Genomic DNA, 25,623 nt, shown 5'->3' with positions numbered 1-25,623 from the left:
AAGCAAAATGCTGGCTCTGCAGGCGTTTAGTCCTGTGCTGAGCAGCTGGGCTGTGCTCTAAGCCCCTCTGCATTACTGGCCATGCCCTGTTGCACTGTGTCCCTTGACATCTCGTCCTGGGATGCGGCTGGGGGGTTCCTGTTAATGACAGTAATGCAATCTAGGAAGCCTTTTTAGGAGGCAAGATTTATGGTGTCTGTGTGTCTGCCCCATTTCTGCAGACAGCTCTCATAATGATAAAGGTTCCTGTGGCTCAGTGTGATGTAAACAACTTGATGGATGGCCTGCAGCTTGTAGAGAAAATATCGGAAGCTTTTTATTTATTTGTAGAGTGTCCGAAGGGGCTGCCGACAGGTGGCTGGTACGGGCAGGCGGGTTCATCATCTTGCGTTGGGTCTGGGCACCAACCGAGGCCAGTGCTTCTACTCTGAAAATGATCTGTGGACGAAGGTGTGCGGGACGGAGCACCAGGCTGCCACGTGCTGCTGGCTCTGGGACAGCTTAAACACAGACTAAGGGAAGAGAGAGTGGAGTAACACAGTGACTGGCAGTGGTAAAGTAATTCTTTAATCCCTTTTTAGGAAAAACACAGATTCAGTGATTGCGGTGTTCCGTCGTGCAGATGCAGGTTTTAATTGTGGAGTAGTGGGATAAGAATAGGGCTGCAGCCATTTATTTTAGTGACAACAATACAGTATGTTCAAGTTCTGAAAAGGGTATTCTCCATCACACGTAGGCAAACGCTGCATGCATAGCTCCTGCCTGTATTTCTGCACCTGCGTGTGCCTAGTGCGGGCACAAGCACTAATTAGCTTTTCAGGTGCAGAAATTCCACTTAAAATTGAAGCCAAGTTTCAGCTGACATAAAGATGTCAACCGTAGCAATAAAACGTCTCCCTAATTTAAGAACACTAGAAGGCTAAATAAATTAAATATTGAAATACATAGAAATTCTTATGTTGGAGTCGATGGGTATAAAATTATTACTAACATAAAATAGTCACAAATCTCCTTCTTCTAATTTGTGGCGTGTAGGATTGCCTGCATGAACTGCGGTCTACCTGAGAAAGTTTCTGACCAGTGGGGGGCTTCCCACGGACTCCTTGCACCTTCTGGTACCGCCGAGGAGCTTAAGAAGCAACATTTCTTCGTGCTGCGTGTCCCCTGCCACCCTGTAGTAATACCCAGTTCTTTTTGCTTGCTCGGGAGTGACTGACCCCTTGTGCTAGAGGGCGTGGAGTTGCCTCTTTTGTGGTTTCAGGGCTTTAAAGGGTTATCCATAAGGGCAGGTCGTTGTTCAATATGGGCTCAGCCAATCCATTTTAGCGCCAATGGACATCGCCTAATGGATCTGCGCTGCAGTAACAGCTCTCCTGGCTGGGTTTGAAAGCATCAAAGATTTACACAGGTCACCTTGAGATTGTTTGCATGGAGCTGGGAAAATAGTTCCTTGGGGTTGTTTTTCTGGAAGCTTAGCATTGTGCAAGTATTGACAGCTAACTGATTCGGTGTTGAAGGATTTTTAGGCTCTGAACAATTGATTTTTATATGTATGTAGTCTGAAATTCCAGATAGACTGGGTGAACCACGTGCAGCAGTGCTGCATAAATAGGTAATAAGCAGCCTGATCAGGGGAGGGAGGTAGAGAACACCGAGGCCAAGGCAAGGTTTTGCTCTGTGTGGAAGAAGCAGGAAGGAGAAGAGTTTGCAGGGTGTGATTCCTGATGCCCTCCCTGTCTTTACATGGGACCTAGGAAGGTTGCTATGTCTGTTCCACAGGCTGTTTGAGAATTAACTTACTGGATTTATTTATTTATTAATCATGTTTGGGACCTGTACTGTAATAAGTAAATTAGAAGTGCTTCTTAATCACTTAGTTTTTTTTCTTGAGGTAGGCTCACTTCATAGCCCATCAGGATGGGAAACACGTGTTTTCACTTTATTATCAATATTTTGCATAACCTAGTTTATGCTAGGTTTTATCATTGCAGATCAAATAGAAAGATCATAGTTAAAAATTGCACCATACTGCAGTTCCAAAGTGGAGACCAAGTAAGGCTGCATGAGAAACCTTAATACCTTCAAGTTTGACATTGCTTTTTCTTCTTGATGCTTGATTTGGCTTCTAATATGTGTTTAGATATCCTAACTAAATACTAAGAAATACTAAGAAAATGTTCAGGCATGTCAGTGGTGATTTGGGGTTCTGTTATGACAGAATTTGTCTGATGCATTCAAAGGAAGGTAAGAGTTCATTGGGAAGGAACTTGCTGTACCTGTGATGGCAGTTTGACATGCAAGCAAATGGGCTGAAAGGGTAAGAACACAGCAATCCATTGCAAACTAGGTCACATCCACTCAACTCACACGACCTGGAGTGAGAAGTCCAGTTTTCTCATTTTTCTTTTTTTAGGTTGGCCTGGAAGAGGCTGACAAAAGAGGAGGAATTGTGGCTGATCTGTTTTTTCCCTGCAGGCAATTTGCAGATCATTTTTGCTGGGTCACAATAGACATACCTTATTTAAAATCCAACATGTAATCCCCCCCACCCTCACCCCCAAGCCACAAGTCTTACTAACAAGATGCTGATGTTCTTCCTGACAAGATGAAGCTTTTACTTGAATGTTAATCACGTCACTCAGGCCATGATCTCTGCAAAGTGGTACATTTTTAACTAGGACAAGCATTCATTATGTATTAGCTATGATACTGACTTTTCCTGAATGACTTTCTGGTACTGTGTAATATGAACGTTATGTGATTTGGTGATCGTAACTGTCATTATGTTTTGGCTCTGAGCTGACTGCTTGTAGAACTCGTGCATTTGGGATCCACATCTTCAGTTTAATACGTACTAAAATATTTACTCTTCCTGCTATTTCAGACTACTTGTAAAAGAGCAAGAAAGAAATGCTCTGCCACTCGTTCCTGTGTCTTTTTAGTTGGGAAAATCACTATTCTGGACAGTTGTATTGCTGGGCATTAGGAGGACTGGATCATTAATATTTAACTGTGTTGGAAGTAGAAAGCACTGTAACAATAATAATAATTCGCACTTGCACAGCACATTTCTCCTGAGGATCTCAAAGCACTTTACAAACCATTTAATTAAGCCTTACTAAATCCCTCTGAGGTTTATTATTAGTCCCATTTTACAGATGGTTAAGCAAGGGCATAAAGAAGTTAAATGGTTTGCCTAAATGAGTTAGTGGCAACAATAAGCGTGTACCTTGGGAGCCCTGACCACGTCTCCTCTCTAACAGAGGTGATGTCAAGTGAGCAGAGCGTCTGGCCAGCAGCAAAGAACTGATGCAGCAGAGCAGCTGAAAGGGCAAGTGTTTGGTGTGAGGTAGCTTACTGTAAGTACTCTCTGGAAATGCCATGGTGCTGTAGATTATGTTATCACCGGTGTCCTGGCTGTGGAGGAGAGGTACGAGCACGTACAGAGCTTGCCCAGGGATGGACAGGGCCTGGGAGCCCACAAAGTGGCAGCAAGGAGTGAGGGTGGGTTCTGACTTTCCAAGGCTCCTACATTTCATTCCTTCACCAGCAACATCAGCACTGCTCAGTTTCCACCCTGTAAGAGAATGGTGCTTTTTTTTTTTTTTTTTTTTTTTAAATATTAGTGCAGCTTTGGCCAGCCAGGAGCTGTTTCATCCAGTGAAGAAAGAAGTTCTTACCAATGGACTTGAAATTATTCATATCATTAGCAGCTGCTTCTCCTCAGATGCCCAACATGAAAGGTTGGTTTATCAAGACATAAAGCAGAAGCACACAGGCAAGGGGGACTAGAGCTCGCTGCTTAGCTGAGAGCCACTTAGGAGGGTGTTCGTGTACAAATGCATTAGATTATGGTTAAGCAGCTTATGGACATAAAAACACATTAGAACTTTACAGCATGCTATAAATTACAGTTTTGCGGCATTCAGAGCCACAATGTTAGGTAATTACATTCATTAATCTACTACTAAGAGCACATAAAGTTGCCTCCCAAATGGTACTGTGTGTGCTTGTGCTCAGCTGGGAATGCACTGGGAAGGGCCTCCCCCCGTCCTCCTCCGCCACTGTTATGCCTTGCTCAGAAACTTCCTGATTTTATGATGTTATTAGGCAGACCAGAGTTTCAAATAAATTGGTCTAAACAGTGAAGATCCACAGTGGAAGAATTTCTGATAATCTTATTTCACGCAGCTCTAAGCTCTTTCTAATAAGCTGTGAGCTGCATATGGACTTACTGCAATCAGTTAGTTGGGAGGAAGTTATTGCTTGTCATCCCTCAGGTGATCCATCTGTGCCCTGCCACTTGGAGTGAGTAGTCCCTGTAATTGTTAGCCTCAGCAGCTAATATTCTGTGGGCTTTCCAGCTTAGCATCCCACACTTCATTTTCTTCTGTGCAGAAATAGTTCCTTTATTTAGAACTCAGCTGGTGTAAATTAGAATAACTGCATTTGCGTGTCCTGGATGTATACAGGCAGAGTGTCTGCCCCACTTGCCATCTCCTTTTTTTTCCTTTGTATTGCATTGCAGGAAAAGTTTGCTTGAGGTGCAGCCTTATTCTGTACAAGCAGTCTTCTACTGATTCTTTCTTGCTTCAATTTCTCTTTTTGAAAGACCCTTCTTGGCCATTTTTTTTCCTCCCCAATGGACCAAGTTTTATTTTTGATACCTTCTACTCTCAGACAGCAAGCTCTCCGATCTCTGTCATTCAGCCACATTTTCAGTGGTCCTTTCTACTCTCATCGTGTCCTTCTGGGTATGTTTGAGAATTTTTAGCTGTGAAAACTAGAAATCAGAGTTTTGTGTGCTTCCTGATGTATTCCCTGTTCTAGCATGCTGTTGTAGTCATTTTAAAACTTAAATGTACCCCCAAAAGCAAAGATATTTAAAAAAAATAAAGCCTATGATAAATACATATATCATCTTACATATGTAGCTTAGCTTCAGTAAGTCAGAAAAACAAATCTGTTCTGTCTTTTGGTTGTAAGATCTTGATGAATTTGATTATAAAACTCAAGCTTGGGCAGCTCAACAGGAGTAGAAGGCTGTAGAAACAAACTTGCTGTTTGTTTATCTGTCAGCTCATCAGCTGGGTTTTCAGTTGCTGGTCTGCTTTCACATCAAGATCATCTTTACATCTGTATAAAAAGAGCCATGAAAGCTACCTGGGTGACTGAAGTACGAGGAGCTGTTCCCTGCGACAGTGACGGATGCTTCATCACACTGCAGTCGTCAGTGGAAGGCATTCATCTTTGTGCTAAATGGAAGTAGTTTCAATGACACTTGAATGCTTCGGTTTCTAGGGAATTTCTTTGTCATTCCTGACAAATTTATTATCCTGACCATTAAATTAATAAAACACAGTGCCCACAGCAACAGCTTTTTGAGGGAAGAGATTTTTTGGCGCCACAGAAACCCCTCAAGTGCAGTGTCCCAAGCTGTCCCCTGCCTACTGCCCTGGGTCTGTGTCCCTATTGACCAGAGGAGGTGGGAAAAAGCAGCTATGGGACGTGATACAAGGAGCACATAGAAATAGGAATCCTTGGTTTTGAGGGCAGCAAATTCTCTTTGCCTGGCTCGGGGTCTGGTATTGGGCAGCAGCAGCCGCTTGGCTGGAGGTGAGTGTGGTCCTGCAGGAGGGCGTCGGGGCAGAAGGATGCTCTCGGCTGTCACCTACGGCTGCGAGCCTGCTCCTCGCCCTCCTGACAGCACAGCTGCCGTTTGGGGTTAGTGTCAGTCATGGATTCGGGCGATGGTCAGCAGTTGTGCATGGCTAACGCCGTCCATGGACACCCACAGCTCCCCCCTCGTGAGCAGCCGCGTGGATCTGCGCTGCCCTTGCTCACACACACAGTCCCAGAGCTCGCATAGCGCTGAGCACTTTACTACTCTGCTCAGGCGTTCAGTGACTTAATTGTGTGATGGTATTGATGTAAAATTTAACAGCCACTGTGCGTATTGACTATAGCTTCATTGGTTGCTGCTAGAACATGCTGTGCTATTGCCCTGCTATTCATTTAGCTGTTTTGGTCCATTTATTAGATATTACAGAGATTTTCTTTTTTTTTCTGGACAGAGCTGGTAGTGATTTCTGCAGTGGAAGCCTATTGGGAACGACTCTAATCTAGTTTCTGAGGATTTGTTTATTGGGGCAGCACATGCTGGGCTAATTTCAGGGTACGTGTTCCACAGTGTCTTTTCTATCCACAAGTAAATTTCCAATGAGGGGATGCAGTCCTTTGGCAGCAGGCTTTGTTGTTTTATTTTGTTTTATTTTTATTTTTTTTCCCCTCCCCAAAAACAGCTAAACCAAAATTGGCTCAGTCAGTATTTATTGGCAAATTAGTGTTCCTAAAGACTTCCTTTTGCTTGTTCTTTTCTAGAGCTTGGAGAAATAAGATTTCACATAATGCATCTGGGATTGGATTACTGGATTGAATTTTGCAAAGTACACTAGGGATAGCTGAGCCTGTTTAGAAAGCAGCTTAGCCTCTCTAAGTCAGTAAAAATTCAATTCATGATAGTCGATGAGGGATTTTTCAGTGTTTTTTGGTTTGGGTGGTTTATTTGGTGTCGGATGGCCACATTTCCTTTAACATGGCTTACCAAAGTTTATTAAGCTTTCGGTGGAGAGGATGGTGGGATGCTGCCTTTCTCTGTAAAACAGGAAGGGAAAAAGCATCCTGGGAGCTGACTGCCCTGGGCCTGCTTGTTGAACGTGAGCATTAATTCTCATAGGAGCTCCTCAGCCGAGTTTGTATGTTGTGACTGTTTCAGAAAGCCACAAACACAAAGGACAAGACGTTCAATAGTTGCCAAAGATGAGGTGGGGACTGGTTGTTAGTTTGCATCGGTTCCTTTGTGTGCTCCCGAGCTCCCTCCCCCTTTTTCCCTGCTGTGAGTTGAGGTTTTGGTCCTCAAAACCAGGCCAACCACATGATTATGGTGCAGATGGCAATAATCTCTGCGTGTGAGTCTGACAGCAGATCTCAGGACGCAGCAGGGTTTGGGAAAATCCCCCTCTGTTGCAAAGATAGATCCCATCCCAGAAGAGTAGTGTCTGGATGTAGGTTCTGTATCTGTCTGTCCAATTGACCTGATTTATTTTTTTTCTGGACTTTTTCTGTTCCGAAGGCCATTGATATGGTGGTGCTGGTGCCTCCTGGCTTTGATTCTTGCAGCTGCATTTCAGGAGAACACCAGAGAAGTTTGTGCAGGGCTGTGCCAGCCTCACTTAGGAGGGCTGTGAGTTCTGAACTCAGGGAGGTAGCTGGGATAAGGCAGGGGGAACAGAGAACCAGGAAGGTTGGTAAATTCATCCATTGCAGTGTGGATTTGTCAGGCTGTGGAATAAGGTTTACCGAGGTCATCAGGAATGCAAGAAGTGAGGGGAAAATGATTCCAAATGAAGGGAAAAATAATTCTGGATGAGATAAAGACTGCAGTGGGTGGAAACCGTAAAATATTTGGCTGAAATGCTGTGTGGTCCTGTGCCTCCTGCAACAGTCCTGAGAAGGGTGTCGCAGAGGGGTGGTACATCAGTGGCTGTATCCTTCTCATCCTTAGATAGGAAATGGGCAAAGAAGCAAAATGCGTTTGCTCTTCCAAAAGGAAGAAATAATGGTCATGTAGGTGGGGTTTAATGCTCTCAGCAAATCTTTGCAGCTTATGTTTTTACATTATAGTCATTTTCTTGAGTCAGACATCCCTGATGCCTGTTAAGTAAACACAGAAAGCATAGATTATGAGTTAAGAGTATCGACAGCATTTCAAGTGCTATCAGAGAACATTTAATTCAGTTTAATTTTGTGATAAATCTCATGTTTAATCCTCTGGTTGCTCTGTAATCATGTCTCTATTGATCTTTTCTGAATGACTGCATGCAGTTTAATAAACTTTGCCATTAACCCGAGCTTTCTAAAGGGGGAGATTGATTCCTGTATCAAGTCCGATAGAACCAATAAGCACCTGAACATCATTAAATCTGTCCATTATAAAACATTTGCATTAAGATCAAAGTAAAAACATAGAAGTGAATTTGCAGCTTATTAGAGAGTTTGCAATCGGAAAGTCTCGGTATGTCAGTCAAAATCAGCGGTGGTTTTCAGCCTGGCTGATTCAAGCTGACACCTCCTTTCATTTCCTATTTCTCAAATCCGTCTTTCATCCTATTGAGTGACCTCCTTCCTTCCCTCTTTTCCCAGCCATAATTATATCCTTTAATGTATTCCATCTTTTTCACTCCAGGCATTTGCTTAGTCCAGGTTCTTGAGGTCATTTTTGCCTCATAATAAAACTACAGGGTTTAAGTGTGTTGTTGGCACATTGGTTTGGATTTATTTTCTGTCCTGGACTTCTTTTATAAGGAGTGCCTTAGGTATGCAAGATATAAAATAGAACAGGAAATGGCAGGCAGGTTACAGAAGTGAAAAAATGGCCTTTTTCTCAAATTCCTCCTTTTAAGGCCTGTTCCCAGTGTTCCTCACAAGATGACTCCTAATGCCTGGATCCGTGAGAGGACATGTACGCTGCTTGCACTGGGACTAGTGGCTGAGCTGCACCAAGCACGACCTGAATGCCTTTGTTGTGTGTGCGGTGGCCTTGTGAGCATCTGCACATCCCCTTGGTGCTGGGCAGGCACGTGTCCCTCCAGACACTGCGGGGCTGAGCTCTGGGAAGTGCAGCGTGGCACAGTACCACCTCCCCTGCTAGTTTGGTGTTTTGTCACAGCAGCACTGCTCCTCCAGAGACGAAAGACACAGTTTCCCTGCCTGCTCTTAAGCAAACAGGGGCTGGGTAGACAAGGGAGGTGCCCGAAGGACAAGGAACTCCCCGGCACGAGGCTGAGGCAGGGGAGGCTGCAGGTCCCATGGGGCGTACCCGAGGAAGCTCGGCCTGAGCAAGTTGAAGGGCAGCAGGGGCTTGGAAATGAGGGATCGACTTCACTGCCGTTTGCAAAGTAAACTGATGAACAGAGCAACCCCGAGATGTTTTGTGGCACACAGCGGTTGGACGCTTCTGTTCCTCACCTAGAAAATGGCTGCTTTGATCCAGGTCCGAGCAGAGGGAGATGTGCTCTGTGATCCTGCATCACCTTTGCAGTGTCTCGTTTTGTTTTGGTTTGTTTTTCCGTGCATGTGCGTGGTGCCCGATGCATTTACCTCATTAAGTACTTAGCATTGTGAGGCACAGATGAAGTAGGATGTGGTTTTACTTCCATTTTACAGGTGAGCACTGGTGCACGGAGAGGCAAAGGCCCAAATTCACAGAGCCATTTATTTCCTTTGGAAAATCAGTCAATGGGAATTAAGTAGCTTTAGGCCCCTGAATACCTGCTTTGTGGATTGGGGCTGTGCTTACTGGCCTCAGGTCACAGAGAGTCAGTGGAAGATCAGGAATTTCAACACGTCCCCCAGTACCCCATTAATAACATACTGTGTCAGTCTGGCCAGCCCTAATCCTGTGCCTGATAGGGTACAAGCAGTGATAAGATCAGACAGGAGAGATTTGGATACCAGCACCAGCAAGCAGCTTAGAAAACAAATCTTCAAGAGGAAAGGTTTCTTTCCAAGTGCAGACTGATTCCTGCTTAAGGTTCTAATTCTCTTCAACATATTCTGTAGCTCTCCAGAGATGCATTGCAGAGCTTTATCTGCTTTCTGCTTCGGGCAAGTTTTTACAGAGAGACAGCAGTTCGGATGCTTTCTACAGAAGAAATGGTTACAAGTTCAGTCAAGACAGCCTGGTATACGATAAAGCGTGGTTTGAATCTAAGTATTGCTCAAGCAGTATTATTCACAGTTTTCGTAACTCCTTGCAAGTTTGCTGGAGGCATTAGGAAGGCTCTTGACTTGAGATGCTCTGTTTTGGAGCTGTGGATCCCCTGACTGCATCCCTACCAAGTTAAATTTGTAGCTTCTGGGCTGTATAAACAAGAAATATGACAGAAATTGCTTTTCCAGTCACTGAATAGCCCTGAACATTAAATGACACTTCAGGTTTAAAAGATCTACCCACAAAGAAGCTGAAAGTTGAATATTTGCAGAAGATGTCATATTTTCAGCCACAGCACAACTGTAAGTGAAATTTTCTTTTTCTCTGGTGTATGAGTTAGCTTTACAGGATCTGTGCCTTGTAATAAAACTGAAGAACATCATCCTTGCTTTTTCCTTTTTATATATTCACACCATCTTCTGCATACATTTAATACATTCTACATACAAGAAAAAAAGAACTGTGTTTGCCCTCCTAGGAATGGATGAATACACCTGATGCTTTCTTTTTGGGTGATGCCAGGTAGATTTTGGAGCATCCATTGCCCTAAAGCTGAAATGAATGCTTTGCTGCAAGGATTTGATGCATTAGCAGAAGTGGAGGAGAAGATAGAAAATGTGTGTGGCAGTTCTCCAGTGCTCTGATTCTGTGTACTTGGTATGGTGGTTTACACCTTTGTAAAGTAACAACAAAATAATTCTGGTATTTACTTTACCTGCGTATGTGAACGAGGACTCTTGAGATAGGAGCAACTTAGATCTGCTTTGTGAGTGGTGAGAAGGACAAGGCAGTGCTAAATCTGGTCTGTTATGTTAAGCTTTACTTCTGAGCTGCAGAGAGTGGGATTTGCCAATGATCAGCACTATACAAGACTGTAATCCCTCTGGTTTTTTGATCATCAAATTTATCTTCGCTCTATCTGCTTCCTAAGGGAAGAATAAGCCAGCAAATGGAAAGGTTACTTATTGCTCTCTATCTTAAACTTTTGTTCTTTTCTATTTTTTCAGCCTGAATGCTAGCAGGAGATTTCTTTTGCAGATGGGAAGTTGAGCCGTTGTTTTTTCCTCTAATTGCACATAGTTCCTGATCCTTTTCCTAATGAAGCATGGTACAAAGATCACCTTAACTTACGTGATGCGCTCCTCTGGTCATATCTCAACACACTTTCTGTTTCTCTCTCTCATTCTCTCTCCTTATTTTCTAATCACTGTCCTTTCATTTTAAAATGTCTTCATCAGTCTTTTGTGTGAGGTTGTGTGCCGTATGCCAAGAACAGCAATAGAGTTAAGTGGTTCCGAGGGAGGGAGAAAAAATCAAGAGGAATATCAGACAGCAGGAGCTTGGAGAAGAGAAAAGCCAGTCTTTCAAGTAGTTTGGCTTCTTGACCCACAAGACAGAAAAGCGTTGTTTCAAAATATTATTATTTTAAAAGCTCAATAATTATAACCCATTATTACTTGAAGATTTTTGGTTAAAAAAAAAGGGCAAAATCTGCAGGTTGGAGTGTTAATCATCCGCTGTATTCTGTCAGAAACTCTTCTAATCCTGTCCCTTTCTTTGCTCGTTTCTGTATTGTCTGTCAAAAGAGCTGGGCAGGAAGAGATTTCTCCTGCTTGCTTGCATGTGCAGAGGGGGGTGTCTCTGGTTTCACTGTGTACCTGTAAAGCCTCATTTGTGATACAGAAATAAATAACGTGTTTCCATCTGAATTCTCTCCCTATATACGGCAGTCTGTTTCCAGGCTGGTTTTACTTATGTTGTCTCGAGGTGGTTTCTTTGCATGGCCTCTTTGAGATCAGATTTCTGCTCTAGACTTGAGGAACGTGTGGCAGTCAAGCTGACCTCTTCTGAGGTGTCCTGACACGGTGCTTCTCAGTGGTTGTGGCATTTCACTAATCATTTTGGTGCTCTGTTATGTTCCCATAAGACAAGGAATCCAGAGGGTCTTCTGATCTGACTTAAAACTATAATCGATTTGTTATGAATGCTGAGTGCTGTGCTAATGAAGAGAGCGTGGAGGCTGAAGTCATCCACCTAGCCCTCGTGCAGGAATAGCAGGGTGAGAGTAGTCTTAGCCCACATACATTTATTCTAACCCTACCAATACAGGGATACCCTTTACAGGTTAGATTTATCGGCTCACTAGCTCCTTGGCCCTGCTTTGTGCCTGTCATTGGAAGGGCCGTTTGAATTGTGTGGCAAGGAGCATGTGTACCTGGCGAGCGGGGAGCCCGTGGTCAGCTCCCTGCCAAAGACCACTGCTGGGAAATGCAAGCTCAGAGCAGCCCCCAGTGACGTTGGCAGGATGCTGGGCAAAAATAAAGGACCAGTGCTTTGAATCACGGAATAAACAAAGGTGGAAAAGGGTCATATTCTTTGCTAAAGGAGTGGTTAAGAGCTTGGCGTAGTTTGGTTCTAAGATGGGACGTGCGTTTGGGTCAGCATATGCAGAATTTGGCTGAAAATCATGAAAACTCTGCAGATCAGAACAAAAAGTGCAAATAGACTTGTCAAGGGAAAAGAATTCCAAAAGTTTCACTGTAGAACTGAAGAGTTGCTCAGGTATTTAGAAAAACTGAAATTATTTACGTTACCAGATCACATCACTCAGCGTGGTACATGATAACTGCTCAGTTGGATTATTTCCACCACAAAAACTACATTCTCCAAGGAGAAAAATGTTTGTCCCTGCCACGACCTGAAGCACACTCTTGTACTCAGTCACAGGCATCTGCACAGAACTCTTATGGTCCCAGCCTGCAGCTGGATGTGTTTATGCATCAAATCAAGGTTTTATTGCTGTGCGTAGCTCAGCTATGTAGAGTAAGGGTGCTGTATACAACTATGGAACCAGTGCTGTAAAAGTGCAACTAGGATGCTGTAGCAAAGGGAGCAAATTCACCCTGTTTTGGGGAGCTGGGTAAATGCTTCTCTGTACCTAACCTCTGATGTAGTTGAGCAGGGCGGGAGCAGCGAAAGCCCTCATTAATTGCTGTGAAGTTTTAAAATGAGCATCTCCAGGGACAGGTTTTCTCTCCACACCCCTCTTCTCTTTCTTTTTATTCCTCAAACAAAGCAAATAAACACTTTGAGAATGTGTCTGTGCTGCTTGCTGGGTGTATCAAGCACGTTTATTTAAGGCCGGACACTGTGGAGAAAGCCCAGGGCCAGGGGGAATAGATTTCCCTTTGCTGTAAGGGGATGCTTCGTGAGCAGTCTTGGAGATGTAAGTTATTTAAAGCACGTTTGGGGATGAGGCTGTGGTACCAGTAATGCTCCCACTGGGTTCGAAGCACTCCGAACCGTGACCTGACTCCTGCCACAGCTCCTGCTTGCAGCACCATCTCTGCAGCACCTTCCCTGGATGCTTTATGGAGTGAAACGGTTGTGGGTGTGCAGAAGATACGGACACTTATTGAAGATGATTTGAAATGTTTTGGAGACTGTGGAAGAGTCAGAACACGGCAGAGGCAATTCCAGATGCCAGTGGTGGATGCAGCTCCCCTGTTGTAGAGGCCCCACCTGGTATTTCAGGTGGCACATACACAAAAGAGGCAGGCACGGGTATAATAGAGACAGACGATTTAGTCAAATTTGCAGGAAAGAGGTATCCTTGGACTTTGCTAGCAATTTGTCGCAGATGACACCAAGTTAGGTGCGTGTGTCGATCTGCTTGAGGGTAGGAAAGCTCTGCAGGAGGATCTGGATAGGCTGGACCGATGGGCTGAGGTCAACTGCATGAAGTTTAACAAGGCCAAGTGCCGGGTCCTGCACCTGGGGCGCAATAACCCCAAGCAGAGCTACAGGCTGGGAGAGGAATGGTTGGAAAGCTGCCAGGCAGAGAAGGACCTGAGAGTGATGGTGGACAGTCGGCTAAATATGAGCCAGCAGTGTGCTCAGGTGGCCAAGAAGGCCAACGGCATCCTGGCTTGTATCAGGAACAGCGTGACCAGCAGGGCTAGGGAGGTGATCATCCCCCTGTACTCAGCTCTGGTGAGGCCGCACCTCGAGTACTGTGTTCAGTTTTGGGCCCCTCACTACAAGAAGGACATCGAGGTGCTTGAGCGGGTGCAGAGAAGGGCGACGAAGCTGGTGAGGGGCCTGGAGAACAAGTCCTACGAGGAGCGGCTGAGGGAGCTGGGCTTGTTCAGCCTGGAGAAGAGGAGGCTCAGGGGTGACCTTATCGCTCTTTTTAGGTACCTCAAGGGAGGCTGTAGCGAGGTGGGGGTTGGCCTGTTCTCCCACGTGCCTGGTGACAGGACGAGGGGGAATGGGCTTAAGTTGAGCCAGGGGAGTTTTAGGTTAGATGTTAGGAAGAACTTCTTTACAGAAAGGGTTGAGAGGCATTGGAAGAGGCTGCCCAGGGAAGTGGTGGAGTCACCATCCCTGGAAGTCTTTTGAAGACGTTTAGATGTAGAGCTTAGGGATATGGTTTAGTGGGGACTGTTAGTGTTAGGTCAGAGGTTGGACTCGATGACCTTGAGGTCTCTTCCAACCTAGAAAATTCTGTGATTCTGTGATTGTGTCAGAGGCAGAAAAATCTCTAGAAAAAAACATACAGGCTTCTAGGCAGGCAGAAGCTGGGTGGAGTGAGAGCTTCAGGATCTCTTTCTTTTGGCAGGAGTACACAGGTTTCTGGCTTAATCACTCTGAACAAAATCAGCTGTGTGTACTTTGCCTTCCACAAAACCAGGCTGCCTCAAGAAAAACAATTTCCTGGATCTGTAATCTAAGCTGGCGTTTCTCAGCACTTTCTCAGTGCTGGCTCCAGGAATGGGTTTTTCCAAACTCTTCTTGCACGGACTTGTTATTTGGATGACCGTTCTCCACAGTTGGAGCCTGGTATGCTGTAGTATTTTGGATGCTAAAAACGAGAAGGGGAAGCGAATAAGGCTGTGAATACGATGCCAGTGGATGCTTGAGAAGGATTAAACAAATAGCTATCAACTGCTGTGATCCTCGTTTATCTTCAGGTACGACATCAGTTTTTGCCAGCTTTGATTTAATAGGGCCTCTTAGTCTGAACGGCCGGCATTGTAGATCTTCGATTTTAGCTAAATATTTATTTTGTGTAGCATCTGTAGGCTTTGTGAATAACGTGAGAAATGTGTATAACTGTCCGTTTTGCTTTTTAGTGAAGTTGCTGTTTTGTAGCACTGAGTGCTGTTGTTGAAATCTTGAGTAATTACATTCTGCTGTTGTAAAAGTTGGTGTGTAGGAGTAAATTTTAATCTTTTGTACTCATATCCTTGCAGTATTTTCTTTTTAAACATGCTTTTTATCACGTCAGGATAAAAATTTGAGTGTATGCTCATAGTCAGCAGTCTCTAAACAGATAAGAACAAGCTGAAATATTTTGCTAAGATCCCATGGCGTAAAATGAGACTTAGACACATGTGTATGTGACCGGTTTAGTTAAATGTGGGGAAACTATTCAATTAAGACACAGAAACTACATTATACATTTGTGTAATTAATTTTAGAAGAACAACCTAGACCTGATTTGAAGTATGAAGTGTTATAAACATCTGAGGATCCGAGTAGGTGGATCTCAACTTGCTGTACTCTTAAGAAAGGCATGATCACTTGGTTGAATTTAGGACCAGGGACGTTTATTTTGCTGAGTAAAAGACTTCTCCCAGATGACCAGGTTATCTCTGTATCTTCTTAGTAGAAGTAAGACACTGTTCGTTTGTGCTAAAAAGTGACTGCTATCCCACTGCAATAGTAAGTAGTTCAAAATCCAAGCAGAAGGGAGTTGACAGTCATATCGTCTTTAAACAAAGCCAGGTAGAATGCAATTTAAAACGTATAGCCAGGGCTGAACACGTTTTGGATGATCCTTTGTTTCACTTTGCTTAAATAGCGGGCAGAGCTGTTGAGAGTTCCTCAAAGCTTTTGTCTTTTTTTTGTTTTGATTGTTGCTTGTGTTTTTACGAATTACAATGCAGCTGTTACTGATATAATGACCTACTTTATTTCTTGAAGAGCCTGAAGTTGTTTACTCAGTGAGGTTTGCACTGGAAATGCACCCAGATGGTGCAGTTGGGTCGAGCCCTTTCCCACCTGCTGCCAGAGCTGGAGGGTGCACAGTGAGGGTTGCAGGAGGATTTCCTCCTGCTTAAGTGACTTGAAAGTAATTAGAAGCCAGTTTTACCTCTGCATCCGCTTTCATATCTAGTATGTGCCATTGAGGGTGGCTATCAAACAACGTATGTTAGAAACAGTCTTAATCTGTGCACTTATATTGTCTGGTGCTTCCTAAAGCCTGATTTGCAGGAGTGCTCAGCGCTCCCAGTAGCTGCTGAAATCAATGAAAGCTGTGCTTCATTAGGTAAAGTGCTCTGCAGAGCTAAGTTCTTTGAAAAAATCAAATCCGGGGTGCTTCCTAATGGGTGCTTAAAATTAGCAGACATTTTTGACCTGGACATGTTAAGGCCATGGCCTCCACCTATAAAATGGGAATGGTGCAATATCTTCATCTGGCTAAAGGGTCATAAAATAAATCAGTAGTATTTGTTGGGCATCTGATACGGCAGTGAGGGGCTGTATAGTAGGGCCTTGAGGAAATTAATAACCGTGCATTCGGAGGAGGGTTTGAATGGAGTGTGTGTAAACAAGTTTTAGATCCACATGTTGGACAAAAAGGCAGAAACAAAATCCTGAGTGGCTGCTCATTAACTGAACACCTTCCATTCTGCACGGGGAAATAATAGCACTCGGTCATGTAATTAAAGATTGTATCGTACTGCATACATACAAGAGGGCTGAATGAAGGTGGTGGTTGCAGCCTTAATCCTGGCCTTTCATAACTTCCAAGTCCTTGACTTGGTAACCTCAATAACGTTGCTTTAATGTAGCCTTTTTGTGTGTAATTTAAATCAGCAGCACCTGAAAAGGAACCTTCTGTTTATCAATGATATTGTTAACAAATGATTTTGGGATGGCGAATCAAAGCAATCTCTTTGCTACAGAAGCTCTTTTATAAAACATATCTCAAGCAGACAGCAACTTGCTTTTCTATTGTTTTGCCTTCATCTGTAATCACCACGTACAGTCCTGCAGCCTGGTGCAGCGTTTCATCTTCCGTCTGTTGCACAACCTTTTTTTTGCACAACGCTGAACCACTTTGTTTTCAGATTTGAGAGATGCAGGAGGCAATGGATTGTAATTTCATGAAAACAAAACAAACAAAACAAGATGAAACCTTTCCGCAGAGGTCTAGCAACTTGAAGAAATTGCTGGGATTAGTGAACGGGCTGCTCTGCCCAGAGTGGTTGACGTCGTGGCTCTCTTCACTGATCCCACATGTCCTAAAATACCATAATTTCCACTCTTTTAGAGTCCATTTCTCTTTTGCACAACACTTTATACCTGCCTTCCTTTCTCCCTGGTGGTGTTTTAAGAGTTTTTGCAATTTATTTCCCCCAAATAAATGCTTTTGAGGAACTATTTGTGCATTCAGAAGAAGGCACAGTGTGTTTAGCTATCTTATCTGGAGGGAAATGAATGACTGTTCTAAACATCTTGTTTTATTTTCTGATTTTGAAAGATTGCAGGGACCAGTTACTGCCTTGTTTTCAGACCTCTACGTCTTGTTGCTGCCAGAAGTAAAATGACGAAATACAAAGTTAGAGAGGGGGGCGTTGAAGTCTTTAAGACATTTCCATCCATCAGCTTTAAAAATCCTCTCCAAATGTAATAGAAAGCACCGTATGAGTTGATGAGGACCGCTGAGATCTGCGGGCAGGTTTGGTAGCTCTCTGCCTGGCTTCGTTTCCCATTTCTGAGGGGTTTTGTGGCTCAGGTTGTGCAGCTGTGTGCGTGCTGCTGTCAGCAGCCAGCGGTACCGCTGCGAGCCGAGCTGCAGGACTTTGCTCAGCTGCGGGCATAGCCCTCTTCACTGCTCGCAAACTAAACTTTTGTACCACGTTGTCTCAGCAAATATAGAGGTGCTGCTTTGGTTCTGTGCACTGGTTCTGGTTCCTTCTGCTGTTGGAGGAGGAACCTTCTGAGTTGCTGATGATGAGTGCTGGTGTCAGGCTTGTAGGGTCTGAGTAGTGCTTGGGGGCAGACTGATAGGCTCAAGGTGGTTTTCCAAACTACTTGTATTGAAGGGAACATTGACATCTCGTGACTGTATAATATTTTGAGGTGTTTAAGAGAAGTCTCTTCTTTCATTGTACCTATCTTTATTACTGGGGTGAAGCATGAACTGTTAGGCTCAGGCACAAAACTGTTGTGGACTAGCAAGAACCTGGGGAACAAATAATTGGAAGATGGTTGTGGCCTTATTACTTATTATACTTTTTTACTGGTTGTAGCCGGTTATTACTTATTATACTAGCTCTGCACAGCAATCAACTTGTAGGAGAAAAAAAATTAATACCTGGTGTCATGTTTAGCATGAATTTGGAAAGTAAGTTCTTGCACCGCTGGGATCAGACAGGCAGGCCGTAGCGATGACTTAGGACAGCTGAGGCTTGAAATCCCCGAGCAGTGCCTGAAATTTTCACCCAGAGAAGTGCCTGCGGGGCATTTGCTACACAGTGCACTCACAGCGTTGCTCTTGATCAAGCATTCCTACAGGAAAATGCTCTGATGAGGAGTGGAATGGGGCTTCTGGTGTCCACATGTATTTTTATTTATTTATTTTTGAGTATTCGTCAGAGGGAAGGGGCCAGGAGGAGAGGGCAGCTCGCACTGGGCTGGCTCTTGGTGAGATCTGTGGGAGCGAAGCACTGCTTAGCTGCCACTGAGGATCTGGTGTGTAATTAATAAGCTGTCATGTACATAGGAGGTAGATGGACTCTCCTGAAATAAATAAGGCAAAGCTGCCTGAAAGCCTAACAGTTGATGAGAATGCAGAGTGTCCTTCAAGCCTCCTACCTCTGGAAATTATCTGATGTACCCAAGGAGGCTGCTTCTCCTCCCTGCACCGAATGCAGGGCTTGGATTGAAATTGTTAATATTAATTGGGGCGGAGATGATTGCGGTGCCACCCCACCAGGCTTCGGCAGCTCTCCTGCTCGCCGACGTCGCGGCAGGAGCCCTTCAGCACGGGCGGCTCTCTGCTGCGGCACGTACAGCGGCATCGGGCTGATTAATGTGCCCAATAGAAGGAAAACAAATGGATTTTTTTTTTTTTTAAGATTATACGGTACATTCATAAATATTAATGCACTTTTTTATGGAATTGTATGTAATTACATATTTATACATTTAAGTCACCTTCTTGATACACTTAAGGCACTTTGCTGATGAAAGATATCTCTGAGTAAGATGGTTTTAAACCATGCCTAATATGTTTGTATGATTTATTTAATAATGTGTGGGTTTGTGTGCTGGGAGAAGAGGAGGAAAGCCTACATTAAAGTTGGAATGTGCCGTTCACAGGGCATGCTGCTTAGCTTGAATCAGCTCTGTGGGTAGCTGCTGAGAAATACGTCTCGACATGAAATATTACTACATCTCCTTATCTATGTAGATAAGGTCTGTGCAGTCCTGTCACCTTAGAGTAATTACAGCTTATTACTCTAATCATGATGATGCCTGAAGTCCGTAATTAAGATTGTGCTGGCTAATGTACTAGCACACGGCATGGTACAGCTATTGTCCTGTCTAAACAACAGAAAGATAAAAATTGGATGAGGGAGAAAGGGCAGAAAGTGGGGAAGTGATTTATGCAGGGCCGCCCTCCCAGCCAAGCACTGCCTCTGCTGAACCTGCCTCCGAGAGGGCAGAACCCACCCGGCCCGTTCCTTGTCCTCCACGGCCTCCTTCGTGCCCTCAGGCGTGGGGATCAGCCCGAGTGCTATTTGGGCTCATTCCCGTGCCTCCTATCCGCCTGTCTCTAAGCTTCTATTCAGTTGTGGTCCAGTCTCCAGCTGAAGAACTGGGGGGAAATATATCTATATAGTACTTTTTTTTTTAGGCACTAAATCGTGTATCTGTTGCAAGCAATGAGAGGCTCTAAGCTTACAATTCAATAATACGAGGTTTTGACCCTGTAATTTTCTCTGCAGAAATGTCAGCTGGTGAAAAGCAGCTGGCAGTTCTGGAGGAACTTGGTTGTCTAAATTTCATAGTAAAGCCATCCGCCAAAGTACTTACAGCCAGTTTTCAGGATTTGCAGAATGGGGAGCTTTGTGTTTTCAGAGCTCCCTTTCTTCCCTTTAGCCGTGAGCGGAGCAGGCATCTTATTTTCTGGAGATTTCTGCAAATTGTTCCTTCTGACTTGGAAGGTGCATTTTCGTAGAGACTGTACAAGGCTTTGTGACGTCGGTGCTGCTCGTCTTTGTTGCAGGTGTATATGCTGATTTGCTCATCCCAATTCTTACATGAGCCAAACTTTGCTTTAGTTTTATGTGAACTATCATGAAACTTTATGAAATCACTGGTGGGGTTGTCTGCAACATGGGAGTCTTATGGAAAGGTTATCCTAGATATGCCTATAGTCTTCTGCAAAGTTTGACCCATCTTGCACCCTTTGTAAAGCTAATGGGAGCTAGTAATTTCTTGATGGCAGTGTTATCCCCATTAGACGTTTTATAAGCTTCTGGAAACCTGCCACTGTTTCGTTTAGATCCATAGCTGCAGGAAAAAAAAATAATCCACAAAAGCTATTTAATCATTACAGGGAATATATATTTATATATATAGTTATATATATATTTTTTTTTTTCACAGAAAGATTCTTTTTTTTTCTTTTTCTTTTTTTCTTTTTACTCCTTCAACCTTTCACATATAAAGTGAATCCTTTTAATAGCATTTCTGTCTTGCAATATGAGCTATGTTTGAACAGAAGTCCTGTGCTGGTATAATGTGCTATTCATAAAGCACTGGATTTTTTGATACTAATCTGAAGAAAATAATCATAGCAGCGCAGTGATAATTATCTTTAGGCGTGTATGTGTTCTCTGATAAAATACCTCCTTGTTTCAATGTGGAGCACTGGACAAGATGTAATCCCAGTGCTTTTTTTCTGCCTGGAAGTTGCTGCGTGGGAAGGGCAGCATCCCTCACTTTTTCTAGGGATGTGGTTTAGTTTTAGGTACTGGTGGTGGGGGGATAGTTGGACCAGATGATCTTGGAGGTCTTTTCCAACCTCAGTGATTCTGTGATGCTATGATTCATGTTACATTGCAGCAGGACGGGGCTGAGCACCATCTGGGTGAGGTGCTCCATGCCGGCTGTGCCAGAGGTCAGCGGCTCCACGTAGCTGCTGTTGCTGCTCTTTTGATGAAGAATTGGAGAAATTGGTACTGCAGCGTGTGAGAACTTGCCTTGATGCATGGAGGCTGTGTATGTAAATCTAGAACCTTTCTAGGAAGGGAGACAAGAGGAGTGCTCCAAAAAGTCACTCTTCTGTTGTTATTTTGGCTTGGGCTTGTGCAGCAGGATCTCCTACCCTGTGCATAGTACTGATCCCTTTTTAATAGCCAGAGCAACTGAGAAGAGACACAGTGTTCTGGAAGTACTGATCCTGCTTTATACCTATGGATACTAGAGATCTTTTTATGAACTTGGATAAGGCTCCTAATTTTTCTGTTATGAATAACACTGTGAAGAAAAGCTTAGGATATTTCCCATGGTGTTTTGGGCAAAGAAAAGTTAGAATGAGAGTCTTATAGCTTCTGTTTCTTACTCCCGTTAATGCTTGTAAAATTATTCTTTTTATCTACTATCAAATTTGAACATTGACTGTCTTCAGTTTAATTAATCATCTCACTGGTTTTAGTTATGAATTTTGTGAAGCTCTTGTGCATTTGGGAAGCATTCTTTAATTAAAGCCAAACTGATTTTTGCTCTTAGGCATGCTTTTTTTTTTTTTTTTTTTTTTTTTTTAATTGAAATATGGCATAATTTGAATTATATTCTCATGAACCTGAGTCTCTATGTGACACAGTGACCAATCAACCAATTTCTTTCTCTCAGCTTGTCCTGCTCTCAGGTATAATATTAAGTGACAATGAACAGAAAGATGGAGGCTTAATAAGATCCCACAGTACTTTATGGTAGGATATGGAGAGTTTTAGTCAAAGCTGCCAGGCACGTTAGTAGAGAATACTTACAGTATTAGGCTTTTTAAACAATATGTCAGTAAGTAGGAATACTCTAGTATTGTTGAAGTTCTTGGAGTAAATGGGATTCAGCAGATTGTATTCATTAAATGCCCAGTTTGTGTTGTAATTTCCACCTTTCCAGTACCTTCTAATTCTTCTCTCCCAAGGACCCGTCAGCCTCCAATTCTTCTGTTTTCCTCTGCCATTGATTTTGTGTTATTGGAAAACTTGTTGTCAAGTAACATTTATTTAAAACAACAACAAAAGAATTCAGTGTTGCAGGGTATAAGTAAGAAAATACAGTAACTGTAGGCTAAGTGACAAAACTTGTGCTTTTGACTGGAGTACTTTTTGTAGACTGACATTGATTCTGGAGTTGAAAGAAAGGTCAGTTACAAACTTTTCAAATACAAACATGAGGTTTTTGTTTTGTTTTGTTTTCCTGAAATTTGGAAGCCTTCTGCTTAGGGCAGGCTTGAGGAAAAGTCCACTGAAGTCAATTGAGATTCATTGGCTCTAAATGGGCTTTAGGTCAGCTCTGCCATGTCCTGTCAAATACAAGAAATAAGTCAAAAGAAATGTGAAAGGCCATGGCTTGTTTAAATCAAAGGCAATTGTTAATTCAAACATTATAAACATATGGTGTCTTCTAAATGAAAGCTCACTTGATGCATGAGATGCCTGAGAGTTATATGGTTCATGGTATGAAACCTAAAGGAGTACGTGTCTGTGCACTCAGTATTACAGATCTTATTTAGTGTGTGGCTATCTTTTGATTACCTGGGCACCAGCGAAGACTTTTTTTCTTTTTCTGGTGTTTGTTGCATTGCCTTGAAAGTGCTTAGATAGTCACCTGGAAATTGCTGCCTCAAGCTGCTGTGTAAAGGTGCGGAGCCATATCTTAATCAATATCTTAATCACTGTGTTTTTCTTCTCTTCCTTCCCCTGTTCCCTCCCTCTGCAGAAGGACGTAGCTCTGAAGCCTCAGGAACGTGTGGAGAAGCGACAGAATCCTCTAGCCAAGAAGAAACGGGAAGCACTTACCAATGGGCTGGCGTACCTGCCGAAAAAGAACAGACTTCACCACCACCAGTACAGCTCCGACCGAGAAAATGATCGTAATCTTTGTCAGCACCTTGGGAAAAGGAAGAAATTACCGAAGGGCCTCAGACAGGTGGGAGAGAAGTTATCTGTTGCGGGGAGGGAGGGCTTTGACTGTTGGCCCATGGTATGTAGAAGTGGATTTCTCGTTTTGTGGGATTGCTGGTTTGTTTTGACCCCTTCAAAGTTGTTGTGCTGTTTGGCTCTCAGGTGCCACGTTGTGCTGACTCCTGGTACAGGAAGAGATTAACCAAGCGGGAAAGAGAGTAGCTTGTTGATGTTAGAGCTGAGCTGATTAATGAATGCCCAAAGGTTGGAAAGGGCTTCGCATAGGCTGGTTGCGAGACTGTCAGAGCAAACAAATGTGGTGTGTGTGCCATGTTGCTGTGCCAACTCTGTGCTATAAATATGCCTTCTTGTCTTTAGTCTATGTGCACAGAAGGATACAACCCTCTCTGAACATCAAGGGCAAGGTGAAAGAATTGTGAGACGGGCAGCTGTTAATTAAGACAAAACTCTAAGGCTGATTACAGGTGCAAGGAGCTCATTTGTAGGATGTCAGTGGTACCAGTGTGAGATCTTTTGGGTTACTAATCACCCACCTGTAAGCAAGAACTTCCTACCTTCCCAACACTGGCAATATCTGACAGCTATAGCTGAGGTATACGTGTGGCAAATGGGCATGTAACATCCATGATTACAAAGCTTGATGCTGGAAATTTCGGTCTCAGCATTGTGTTTCTTATGCTCTTTAAAAAAAAAAAAAAAAAAAAAAAAAAAAAAGAGAGAGAGAAAAAAATGTGTGGCAAATTTAATTCCTCTGAGAATAATTGTCATGTTTTGCTTTTTTGATGAGTAAATATTGATGTCTCTTGTGTATTGGTTATATACAGAAGACTAAATTAGAGCTTGGGCATTTTAAGCATAGCGTGTTCCTATATGGTCATTTGGCTCATTGTCTGCAAAACTGAAGTCTAAAGTAATGATAAAGAGGCCACCTTTGGCCTAAATTTGAATGATATCAACGGGTCTTCATCCAAAATTTATGCATTTAATGGAGATAGTTGATACTCTTTGAATGAATCTTCATCTTTGGTAGGTGAAAGCCAAACATTGCTTTGCAGAGAAATTTATAGACAGTAGTGAGAATTCACTGCTTCTCTTTGTGTAAGCGCAAGGAAATGGAAAAAACTTTGAGAAGGATGAGTTCGTTGACTTATGTTCAACTTTGATAATCAGTTACAGAAGCTGGTAAAAGGTTTTTCATATTTTTAAGCTTATTGTGCATATAAACTACATACACTATAGTGAACTTCAGCTGTGCAAGCACATTGTAAAATGCCTATTCTACGCTCCCACTCCTGTAAAAGATATTTCTGCTAATTTTATTTTATTTTGTATTTCTAAGGGATGTTGGGAAATTGTTGTAGAGATTTGATGCAATGGCTATAAGTAGTTACTGAAGGTTGCTCTATTTCCAGACGTTTTCTGTGTTCACCTACACCTCCTTCACTCTGTTCCTTTTCAGTATGTCAAATGGTAAATATATCTGCTTTGTGTAGTAGGAACTGGCCTTCGGAAAAGCTGACTTTTTGCACTATTTGATTCCCCTGGCATAGCCTACTGTCAGGTGAAACCTTTCTGCCTGGTACTTAAGCAATGAAGGAATCAGCCAAGCTGCTGATGGAGGTTATTTGTGAGGTTATGTTTTTAAGAATAAATATACGCTGGCTTGGAAGGTATTGAGTTGACAAATGTCATGGAAAATGGTTTTCCTTTTAGCTGATAAATCTGAGTACTCTGCTTAATTCCTGAGGGATAAGGCTGAAAGGAAATAAAATATCTTGTTCAATATAAACTTAATACGTTTGGTAGGGGTACAGCTCCTTAGATAAGAACATTTTAGTCTCTCAAACAGTTTAGGTGCTGACAAGTCCAAATGGCTTTGGCACTTAGACTCAGGGGAAAAAAAGATGTCATGGGAAAGACTATAAAGCTTATTTGAAAAGACACACCCACAACCTTTATATATATTTATGGTAAGTATTTTCTGTCTTTTCTTTAAAGACACCTGGCAGAGACCCTGAAAAGAGGAGGAGCATGATGAGTTCTGATAATGATTTATCTCCTCTGATCATGTAACATCTTTCCTCTGAGAATGACTCTCAGACATGTTCTTGCTTGGAAGTAAAGTTGCTTGTCAAGGTTGTCAGATGAGAACTAGTCAAGAACTGGACCTTCTGCTGTTTTGTGCTTGGCAAAGTAGGAAGGTCTAAAGCCAATCTAAATTTCGTAAACTTCTGGATATATATGGGAACTTTGCCATAATAAGGCTCTGTATTTTAGATGTAAGCAATGTATCTTGCTCCTGTTGTCCCCAGAGAAATCCCGAATTGTCACATGTGAGTATTAGGGTTGTGCAGCAGGATGTAATCTGTGCCGTAACTTGCATTCCTGTGGTGGCACGCAGCCTGGGCTGTGGTCTGTCCCTGTTGGGGAACATTTTATACCTGGAGATCTTGTTTGTCATTCTACCAATAGTTAACAGTCCTGTCTGATACGCCTTTCTGTGAAATCTGTTATCTGCTGGCAGTAACTCTCAGATGCAGGATTTACAGTATGAAGCTCTCTCATCAAACAGATTTAGTTGAAGTCGGCTACTGGAAGGACTGTTAATTAATTTTC

At 43.0% G+C, this 25,623-nt stretch overlaps 1 protein-coding gene across 6 annotated transcripts in view; it reads left to right on the top strand.

Moving 5' to 3' along the window:
• The window catches only part of AUTS2 (activator of transcription and developmental regulator AUTS2), a 763,436-nt gene that overhangs the window by 174,968 nt on the left and 562,845 nt on the right, over positions 1–25,623 (top strand). For all 6 annotated transcript variants that reach the window (XM_082776109.1, XM_082776112.1, XM_082776110.1 and 3 more), the window contains exon 2: positions 22,802–23,011. In XM_082776109.1, the coding sequence (XP_082632235.1) occupies positions 22,802–23,011 (210 nt within the window). The remainder of the gene's footprint in view (positions 1–22,801; positions 23,012–25,623) is intronic.

This window comes from Aythya marila (assembly GCF_965140915.1).
Source record: "Aythya marila genome assembly, chromosome: 20".
Classification (NCBI taxonomy): domain Eukaryota; kingdom Metazoa; phylum Chordata; class Aves; order Anseriformes; family Anatidae; genus Aythya; species Aythya marila.
Note: the sequence above shows the minus strand (reverse complement) of the source record. Positions and strands in the feature narration are given on the sequence as shown.